Source organism: Spermophilus citellus (genome assembly GCF_964194105.1).
Source record: "Spermophilus citellus genome assembly, chromosome: 10".
Taxonomy (NCBI): domain Eukaryota; kingdom Metazoa; phylum Chordata; class Mammalia; order Rodentia; family Sciuridae; genus Spermophilus; species Spermophilus citellus.
The window spans coordinates 27657725-27668726 of NC_138197.1; the positions used below are offsets into that span (position 1 = coordinate 27657725).

The window sequence follows — 11002 nt, forward strand, 5'->3', positions numbered from 1 at the left end:
AGTTAATCCCTTTGGGGGGGTTGATTCACTGATTGGGTTAAATAGCCCAACAGTTTACCTCTAAATCTTCTTGCATTGTCTCATACATGACTTTTAGGGGACAGCTCATATCTAAACCATAACAAGGGACCAAGAATATCACTGTTGGGCAGTGATCCTCAGTGTGATCTATGGACCAGCAGCATCAACAGATCGTCTGGGAACTTGTTAGAAATGCAGATTCTCAGCACCCACACAGATCTGCTGGGCGAGGAACTAGTGATGATGATGTCCACAAAAGTTTGAGAATCTTCTGTGGGGACCAAAGTACTTCTCAGTCTGTAAAAAGGCAGAGGCATCTGTGGGCCAGGAAGCTCCGGGTGGGGAGAGAAGGAACTGGAAGGAGCAAGATTGTGGCTACCCAGAGTGAGCTCAGGAGGCATATACTAGAATCAGGAAGGTTCTCTGAGAGAGAAGGGCTGAGATGGACAGGTCACTGCCGATACACTGGATCTTTGGCCAGTGGCAGCAGTCCGGTCCTGGAGCTTGCTATAAAGGGACCGTCTTTGAACAGTCTTCCCAAGGAACATGATTTTGGCTGCTGTTGCCCAGAGTCTGGAAGAGCAGACTTCCTAAGGCAGAGGCTTAATTGTTTCTCTTTCTGGGTCGGCAGATTGTGAGGACTCCAGGATGAAGATAGCCACGCCCTGTGTGAGCTCAGGTAACTGGCTGGCCTGGGAGAACTGTACCCAACGCGGACACATGCACGAGCACACACGTGGGCGTGCACATCCCTTCTCACTCCCAGCCCACATCTGTGCCCCTGACAGGCAGCCTGTGGGACCCCAACATCACCGTGGAAACCCTGGAGGCCCACCGGCTGCGGGTGAGCTTCACGCTGTGGAACGAATCCTCCCATTACCAGATCCTGCTCAACAGTTTTCCACACATGGAGGACCACAGCTGCTTCGAGCACATACAGCGGATACCTGCGGTAATGGTCACCCCTCTGACATACTCCAGAGCCCAACACTGCCGAGTCAGGAGTGGCCTGAGCGCCCAGCAAGCTGTAGAGTTGGTCTTTCTTTTTATCTTTTGGCTGATGAAATAGAGTCAATTCTGCCCTGCCCACCACCCCTTGTCCTTTTTGTTCTTCCTTCCCCCATTCTCCCCTTATTCTCTATTTTGCTGTTTTTATTCTACTTGATTCCAAAAAGGATTTATATGTGTACACACACACACACACACACACTGGGGATTAAACCCAGAGGCATTTCACCACTGAGCCACATCCCCAGCCCTTTTTAATTTTGAGACAGGGTCTTGCTAAGTTGCTTAGGTCCTTGCTAAGTTGTTGAGGCTGGCCCTGAACTTGAAGTCCTCCTGCTTCCTCTGTTGTTGGCACTACCTCAGTGGCTGGGTATGAGCCCCTGAGCCCGACTCCAAAAAGGACTGAAGATTAAAAAAGAAGAAGAAATAAGGGGATTAAGACAAAGGGGTCCTACAGACAAGAAATAAGATGAAGCCAGGTTAGTGCAGAAAAGATGTGCTGTGTGGTCTGTCTCCCTGCTAGGTGTGAACACAGATCTGTCCTACAGTCCCCAGCAGCGACACCGAGGGGAAATACCAGTCACTACTGTCTTTATCAGTTGACAGCAAACCACTCGCCCTGCAGAATGGTCGATTTTTCTGGAATAGAAATCTGAAAAGCGTTTCCCCCTCTGGCCTTTCTGAGAAGTGCAGTTGGTCCATGAGGGTGATGTCCCCAAGCTTCTTGGGGGTGTGATGCAGCAAGTTCTTATCCAACTGGCCTTTTTTGTCCTCCTCTCTGCAGCCCAAACAAGAGGAATTCCACCAGCGAGCCAACCTCACTCTCCCGCTACACAGCTCTAACTGGTGCTGTCGCCACCGAGTACAGGTGGGTGGGCGTGATGCACACAGGTGTGGGAGAGTGTGCACAGGTGGGCCTTCCTGCCAGGGGGCGAGGTAAGCAAGGGCAGCCGTGGGCCTGCGCTGTATCAGGCCCCAGCACCGCTCTGTCTGTAATGCCCTGGCAGGGAAGGCACCAGCCTGCCTTTCAGCTGCCCTGTTCTCCCAACCCCACCTGGGCAGGGGACCTTTGACCCATTGCACAGATAGGAAATCTGGCTCAGCAGCCTCTGGAAAGATCTTTGGGCTTCTTGATGGAGTATTTTAACGTTGCCTAGGCTGGACTCAAAGTCCTGGGCTCAGATGATCCTCCTGCCTCAGACTCCTGAGTAGCTGGGGCTACACACAAGCGCCAACACGCCCAGCTCAACAGCCACATGGAGATCTGGCCTAGCCACCCAGGGTCCATTACTTGCAAATGGCCCCTGCTGTTGAGAAAACGTGGGGATGGGTGTATGTTGCCACCTCTCAGAGGCCCTCTTGCAGTTCTTCCTCTTCTCTCCCAGGTCCAGCCCTTCTTCAACAGCTGCCTTAATGACTGTCTTAGACACACCGTGACCATCCCCTGCCCAGACGTTCCAGAGCCTTCGGGTAGGAGGGACACCTCTGCCCTGGGTTGTGTCTGTCTGGGGTGAGGTTGGGTGAAGGTCATGCCCTGGAGCTGAGTCCTGACCTGGTCCTAGGTGTGGCGGAGAGGTGGGGAGGGTGACTTAATTTGAGGACACTCTCCTGAGCTGCACTCCCCACAGCCCTTCATAAGCTGTGTGGCCTTGGGCAGAGTCTGTGGCTTCCTTGACCTTAACTTCCTTGACTGAAGATGGGGTTGTTACTAGCACACAGTTACAGTCAGGCACCAGTAAAATGGAAGTGCTTTACTCCTTACAAACTGCTAGTCACAGTATGGTGAAGTTGAGACTCCCCACCCCAGGCTCACAGATGAGGAAACTGAGGCAGAGATGTTAAATAGCTTGTTCCAGATCACATGCTAAGGTGGTGGAGAGTCCCAGCTTCCTACCTGAGCCAATTGCCTACTTCTCCTTCAGAAGCCATGGGTCCCCAACTCCCACGAGGCCATCGCCACATGCCAACTGCACAACAGCAGACATGGCACAGGCTGGAAGAGACCCGGCCTCCCGGGAGGGAGGTGAGGCCCCTCTTCTTAGACCAACAACTGAGGGTGCTTCATGTAGGTGGCTGCATTATTTTTGACCCATATCCAAAGTATTGGGTCTAGGGTTAGGGTTAGGCCCTCCGTGGACATCAGTGATGGATTTTGTAATTACTGCTAATAATTAAGAACACTCTTTTCTCTTTTTCCTTTTGTTCTAATTGCAGTCACAATTGCAGGTAAGCTCAGACCCCTTCCCACATTCCCCAGGGGTCAGAGTGGTTCCTGACTGAGCCTTGTACCCAGCCAGGCAGACAAGGCTGAACCTGAGGCTCAGTGTGTCCTGGTGCAGGCCAGAGAGGACAGAGCCAGGGACTGGGGAATGGCGCTGGGACCCTTGCTGTCACTCACGTTGTTCTGCTCACCACAGAATATATACCCCTGTGGGTGCTTGGCTTCATCTCTGTCTTCCTGCTGGTGGGCTCTGTCTTCTTCCTGAAGACCAGATGCACAACTTGGAGGCAACATGGTAAGTGTCAGAGGCTCTGGGGCTGGTGGGGGCTTCCCCTTTGATGCTCACTTCTCCCCTATGTCCTTCTTTCTCCTTCCAGCATCAGCCTCACCCCTAGACCTTCTCTGTAAGTCTGTGCTCACAGGGCGCCCTTCAATCCAGCTCTGTGATCTCAATCTCAGTAACTACAGTTGCCTCTCTTAGACCACCGTGGTCAGGAACCTGGAATGAGGTGTCTGGCTGAACCTGGACGCAAAGACCAGCTTCACCACTGTCTGGGAAGATCACTTGACTCTCTGTGCCTCGGGTTCCTCTTTTATAAAATGACAATGATAATGATACCCACATCGTCAGGCTATTAAAAGGATTAAGTGGAATAATGCACACAGATTCTTAGCTCAGAACCTGGCACATGATATTTGCTTAAGAGCTATTAGCCAGTTATATCATTATTAAAAATAGTATTATTGAAACATCAATGGGTTTGAAGAAACTAGAGAAGATTCCCCTGCATCAGGATTGATCCACCAGGCAGGTGGAACAGCAGAACGACCCCATCCTGTGGCCCTCAGACTTGTGTGTACATGGTCAGGGAGAATAACACAGTACGGCAGCATGTGATAGAGAAGTCTCAGTCTCTGGACCCTGAACCCACAGCTGTAGACCCTGCTGTACTCACCAGCTTTGCAGTTCTAGGCAAGTTACTTAACAAATTTTTGGTTCCATTTTCTTTTCTATAGAATGAGATAGTAATGCCTCTCTCAGGGCTTTGTTGGGATTAAATGAGATACCAAGAAAGATACCTGCTGGTGAGCATCAGTACATAGCAGTTCCTTCTCCCTCTGCACTCCTCTGCTGGTCAAATGCTAGTCAAGGAGAACATGTGGCATAGGTTAGGAGACTCAGTTTTTCACTGCCCCACTGTGACTCTAGGCTGTTTCTTCTGTCATCTGGGAAGTTGTTTCACACTTGTGAGGCAAGCTCCCTACCACTGAGCTACACCCCAGCCCCTTGGTTTGGTTTTAATTCAAAGAGGAGACACATACTTCAAGTGTCTGAACTATACCACCAGCTGCTATGGCATTTGTGACTTTCCTGAATTGCCGTCTATCCCAGGAAAATCCTCAGTAGTTATCAGAGTGTCTCTGGTAGTTCTGATATGAGTCCCCAAGAGTGAGGATTAAAATTAAAGTCTAAATTTCTAGCTTGGGAACTGAAGTGTAGCTCAATGGTAGAGTGCTTTCCTAGCTATGCAAGGCTAGGAAAAACAAACAAACAAACAAACAAACTCTGATAGATGCATGGGTCACATCAGATGTATGCTGTGGTTCCTGAGTCCCTTCAAGAGACCCACATTTTGGACCTACCTTCCACCACTCCACATAGAGGGCTTTTCGGGCCACCCAAAAAGAAAGTTCTGGTATACCATGTTTTCAACCAGACAAGGAAAGGATGTTGAATCTATTGCATTATGTGAAAAAAAAAGGTCCTTCCTTGAGCAGACACCTCTATTCTATAGCCAAGTCTTTGTGCCCCTTTTTTCCAATTAAAATGTTTAAAGGATCAACTTAAAGGCAGATAGGATGGAGAGAGAGAGAGAGATACCAAGCTGATTTTTTTTCAGGCATCCCAAACAAGCAACATTTGGCTTATCCCCAATGGCTTATCCCCAATGGCTTATCCCCAATGGCTTATCCTCAATGGCTGAAGAAATGGTGGCATTTATTAGGCTAGGGATTCAAGCTCGGCACTGGGTCCAGGTCCCTCACAGACTGGCCAGCAGGGGCTCCACCTGGAGCCTGGGTGTGGGGATCAAGCGTGTGGCCTGGCTTCTCTTGTCTTCCCTAGATGTCCCTGCCGATGAACTGACCCTCCCAACCCCTGATCCCTGGGAAAGTCTGGCGCATCCGAGGAGCTCACCATCCACGCTCCGTGACCGTGCTCCTAGAGATCACCGTCTCTACTAGCTCCCCTAGCCCACTTGACCCTCCTGGCTCACCCAACTCACTACCTGGCCCACCACTTCAAATCTTAAGCTTAATTTTGCTGGACATACTATTTTTGGTTCGCATCTATTTTCTTCCAGAGCTTGGTATGTATTACTTCAGGACCTCCTAGCTTTTAGGATCAATGTCCCTGACCTTGGATGAAAAAATCAGCCAAGATCCAGATTGGTTTACCTCTAAATGGTACATTGGTTTACCTCTAAATGGTACATTGGTTTACCTCTAAATGGTACATTGGTTTACCTCTAAATTGGTTTACCTCTAAATTTATATCTAAATGCCACCTGCACCTCAGGGCATTATTTTCCAGGATATGCAAAACAAATATGCAAGAAAAAAATTGTTTTTCTCTATTCATAGTCTTTTTATATCTTTTCTCCATGGTCAACCTTGTTTTCTACATTACATATTTTGTCTTCATTTTCTGAAACTCTGTCTTCCAAGTGATGTAGTCTGTTTCTGATGCTTTCCAACAAATTTTTAATTTGGTTTATTGGTTCCTTCATTTAAAGGATTTCTGATTGATTCTTCTTCAGAATCTCTATCTCCTTATTGAAATGATCTTTCACTTCTTATATTTTCTCTCTATTTTCGCTTCTTACATCACCTCAGAGATCAGTTTAACCATGAACTTTCTAAGTTTTATCTCCAACATTTCCTCCACTGTGGTGTCAATGGAGTGTGTTGTTGAGGTTCAACATATTGGCTTAGGAACTGACTTCCTTAACAAAACTCCTAAATCACAAGAAATAAAATTTAAAAATCATCCCCTGGCATCAAACTAAAAAGCTTCTTCCCAGCAAAGGAAACAAGAGTGTAATAAGAGAGCCTATGGAATGGGAGAAAATCTGCCACTTGTACCTCAGGGCATTATTTTTCAGAATATGCAAAAAAAAATCAAGAAATTTAACACCAAAAAACGAAAAAACTCCATCAAGAAATGGACAAAGGAACTAAACAGACACTTCACAATGACCTGTAAAATATGAATGATCAACAAATATATTAAAAAGTGTTCAACATCTCTAGCAATTAGAGAAATGCAGATTAAAATGGAAGTGATTTCATCTCACTCCAGTCAGAATGGCCATTATCAAGAACACAAGCAACAATGAATGTTGACAAGGATGTGGAAGGAAAAGGATACACTCATACATTGTTGATGGGACTGCAAATTAGTACAATCACCCTGGAAAGTGGTATAGAGACTCCTCAAAATCTAGAAATGGAACCACCGTATAACCCAGCTATCCCAATCCTTGGTATATATTTCAATGGATTTAAAATAAGCACACTACAGTGTTGTAGCCATATCAATATTTATAGCAGCACAATTCACAATAGCTAAGCTATAGAACCAACCTAGGTGCACTTCAACAGAAGAATGGATAAAGACATTTTGGCCTATATACACAAATGAAATATTACTCAGCCATAAAGAATGGCTTTATGACATTTACCAGTTAACAGATGGATCTGGAGTCTATCATGCTAAGTGAAATAAGCCAATTCCTAAAAACCACAGGTCAAATGTTTTCACTAATATGTGGAAGCTAAACCACAATAAAGGGGTGGGGGAAGATGAGAAGTTCAGTAGATTAGACAAAGGGGAAATGAAGGAAAAGGAGTGGGGATAGGAATAGGAAAAACAGAATGTATCTAACATAATTTTCCTATATATACATATGAAAATATCTAAGTGAATCCCTCCATTATGCCCATCCACAAGAATGAGGTCCTAATTAGAATAAGATATTCCATGCTTATATAATTTTATCAAAATGGAGTCTACTGTCCTGTATAACTGAAAAGAACCAATAAAAAAAGCTGAGAAAACAAATTAATAAAGTTCTCTGTTTCTGATCAGCCCCTGTGGTGCTGAAATGTCCCTCAACCTCCTGGAAAAACGGGTCATCTCAGAAGTAGGGGTCAGGACCTTGGTGGGCAACCAGAAGCAGGAAGTGGTAAACAACTCCTCCGAGTCGTCATCCTGCCTGCCATGGTGATGTATGCTGATAATCCCAGCGACTCAGGAGGCTGAGGGAGGATGAACCCACCACCCCGCCCACTGGGGACCTTTTCACGGCGGCCATGAACATGATCCTGCCAGACTTCAAGAAACCAGCCTGCTTTGGCACCTACGTCATCTGCTACTTCACGGGCATCAGCAGTGAGAGCGATGTCCCTGACCTCTTCCACATCACCTCCAGGTACCCCCTTATGGACAAGCTAGAGGAGGTTTACTTCCGCATCCAGGACCTGGAGATGTTCGAACCTGGCCGGATGCACCGCCTCCAGGAGCTCACGGGGGAAAATTACCTGCAGAGCCCCAGTGGCCGGCAGCTCAAGGAGGCCGTGGAGAAGTTCCGGGAGTGGCAGACCCAGTGCCCTGACTGGTTTGAACGTGAGAACCTTTGCTCCACGGATGACCAGAGCCTCCCATCCCTGGACGAAGAAGTGTTTGAGGAGCCACTGCTGCCGCCAGGGAGCGGGATGGTCAGGCAGAAGCCCCTGGTGCGGGAACCTGCCTCCGAGGGCTGCCTGAGGGTAGATTTGTGTGTGGGTGAGGAAGGAAGGGGGATGTCGAGGGTGGCACCCCAATTGCAGCCCCAGGGGGAGGCCATCCAAACCGTGGTGCTCCCCAGAGAGCAGGTCCCTGCTGCTTGTGCGGTGGAGCTGGTTCCTCTTGCTGACAGCAGCGTGGCCAGCCGGCTGACCTGGGTGGAGGAGGGCGAGGCCTGCCCCCTGCTGGAGGATCGTGGCCTCCAGAGAAAGAACCTCCTCTTCCTCCCCGTGGACCCTGAGGACTCGCCTCTCTGCAGCACTCCAGTGGCTTCACCTGGCCACCTCCCCGATGGTGGGAGGGAGCAGCTGGGGGGCTGGATGCTCTCCCTTCTGCAGCAGAGTCTGAAGAGCCAGGCCCAGGGTGCATGGGAAGATCCTGCCCTGGTCCTCAAGGACCCCTCCACACCCTGTGAGGAGGAGCAGCGGCAGTCCGTGCAGTCGGACCAGGGCTACATCTCCAGGAGCTCCCCACAGCCCCCTGATGGGCTTGGGGAAATGGAGGAGGAGGAGGAAGAAAAGGACCTAGGGAAGTCAGCTGAGCAGCTGTCTCCTGAGCTTCTGCAGGACCTGAGGAGCCTCCAGCAGCAGCTTTTCTTCCAAGATCTCCAAAAGAACCCTGGCTGGGACAGTGTGGAGTCAGAGAGGCTGGCTACAGAATAGCAGGCCGCTTCCTAGAGCCTCCCTGGTCCAGACCCTCCATAGGGTATTCATGTATGTGCATGTGGGTGTACGTGTGTGTGTGTGTGTGTGTGTGTGTGTGTGTGTGTGTGTGAAGCATCTGCCTTTAAAATGTAGGTGTCTTATCAAGCATGGTGGCATGTCCCTGTGGTCCTAACTACTTGGGAGGCTGAGATGGGAGGATCAGTTGAGCCTAGAAATTCAAGACCAACCTGTGTGACAGCAAGATCCTGTCTCAAAAATAAATTAAGGAGAATAAAACGTAGACATTCTGATTCTGATCCCAGTACCCCTCCTTAACTTTTCTTTATGTGACCATCTTGTATCCCCACAAGAAGTCACAACCCATTCCCAGGAATTCATGGATGAGTCATTCATTGATTCATTCAGCATTTATTTGGCACCTACTGTGTGCCAGGCATTTGGGATAAAAAAAGTATATTGCACATGCCGAGGCCTTGGCCACCAAGGAGCTTAACATCTAGTGAAAACCAAAAATTAGCAAGCGTGGAATGGGGATGAAGGAACAAGGTGTAAAGACTAAACAGAGGCCTGACCAGGCTGTGAAAATACAGGGCAGGGCCCTGGCCCAGGAAGAAGCTGGTTTGGGGGAATGTCACAGTCCCAGGGAAGGGAGCAGCCTGGGGGTGAGTGCTGGGGGCAAGAGAGATGTGGATGGGGAGGAAGCCAGAGCTCGGGTGGGGAGAACCTTGTAGGCCAGGCTGGGAGCTGGGAAAGCAGCCCAGAGGCCTGCTGGGGACGCCTTTCATGAAAGGTGAGCTGGTGCCCTGGAGGGGAGGGGACTGTGTGCCAGACATGCCTAGAAGTCACCTCAGATCAGTTTTAAAAGCAGACAGGATAGAGCGTGTGATGTGAAACCTAACAGCATTCAGCAGGGAGAAGAGTCTGGAATCCTGAGCTCTCTGACTGGCCACCTGTCAGTGGGAGGGCTGTGGCCCAGCATTCCTCAGGGCTGCCTGCCTGGACCCTGGGGCTGAAGCCCTGAGCTCAGGAAGCGCTGGGCAGGGGGGCAGAGTGAGGTGCCGTGTGGGGCGGGGAAGGAAGGCCCTTTGGGGACAGGGAACGGGTGCTGCTGTGTACCTGAAGGACTGAGGTTCAAGACAACATTTGGAGAGATTCAGGCCCCAGATTGAAGGCAGTTTTCCTCAAGCGCCTTCTTGGGGTAGACGGGAGCTGAAGAACACACAGGAATGCCTCCGACCCTGGCCTCAAGTGCTGTCCACTCTGGGCATCAGACCTTCATGTCTTCCCAGCTTCAGCGCGGAGAGGACTCTGATAGGACAGGAAACCAACATCACAAGGCGTGTGCGCCTGGGCCTGCGCGTGCATGAGAGAGATTCAATAAAAAGTTGTTAACTCTGCCAAGAATTCCCACTAGTTATTTTGAGTCACATGTTATTATAGGCCTAGAAATTCCTAGTTGAACTGTTCTTTCTTGCAAATAGAGTTTGCCTAGCAGCAGCACAATAAATTCCAAAGTATGCCCCATACTCAGTTCAACAGCCTCAAAGGACCAGATGAGGGAGATGAGCCCCTTCCAGCCACCAGCCTTTCAGGCTCCACCTCTCCTCTCTAGCAATCCTGGTAGTGAGCATTATTGCGCCCAGAGGCCAATTAACTTTCCTGTGACATTTCCCCAGTTTCCGATAAATACAAACTAGATGTCTAGAGTGCAGGACACCATAGCGACTTTGCTCTTAAAAAGGCTTTGTTCAGTCACTTAAACATCATCTGGCAGTCTGAGTTGAGATCCCTGAAAGCAAATATAACAAATTTTACTTGGTTTCTGCTTAATTTTTACAGTTAAATAGGGCACAAGAGTGAAGATGATGTAGTTAGGATGCAGTGGGTGGTTTTGATTCTGTAGTGTGTAGACTTTGAAGTTGGGGTCTTCCCATCCTGTCCTGCCCTAGTACTTCCTGAGATGGCCTGCCAGCTGAGGGCCACCAGACACATGAGCTCTAGGCTAGGTAGGAGATCTAGAGTCCAAGAGAACTGCAGGCCAGGCTCTGAGTCTAGGTTTGCTGGGAGGTGGCAGTTACCACAGGTCTGTTGCTCTTCAGCTGAGTGACCAATTAGGCCATCTTCCTCAGGCCTAGGTCACTCATCTCTAAGTTGGGCATGGTAGGAGTTCCCACCTCACCAGGTGTTGTGAGGAGTCTATGAAATCCACGAGAGGCACTGAGGTGTCCCACCCCCAGGAAG

General features: G+C 49.1%; 1 protein-coding gene across 1 annotated transcript in view; it reads left to right on the forward strand.

Annotated features, from left to right (window-relative positions):
• LOC308658142 (interleukin-17 receptor A-like) overlaps positions 1-10152 on the forward strand; it is a gene marked incomplete at its 5' end in the record, with an annotated part of 31518 nt that extends 21366 nt beyond the window's left edge. The window contains 7 exon segments of the mRNA XM_081310769.1: positions 653-700; positions 810-973; positions 1814-1897; positions 2415-2539; positions 7401-7509; positions 7515-7548; positions 7551-10152. Coding sequence (XP_081166895.1) covers positions 653-700; positions 810-973; positions 1814-1897; positions 2415-2539; positions 7401-7509; positions 7515-7548; positions 7551-8758 — 1772 coding nt within the window. The 3' untranslated portion in view covers positions 8759-10152.
• Between the last annotated feature and the right edge of the window lie 850 nt (positions 10153-11002).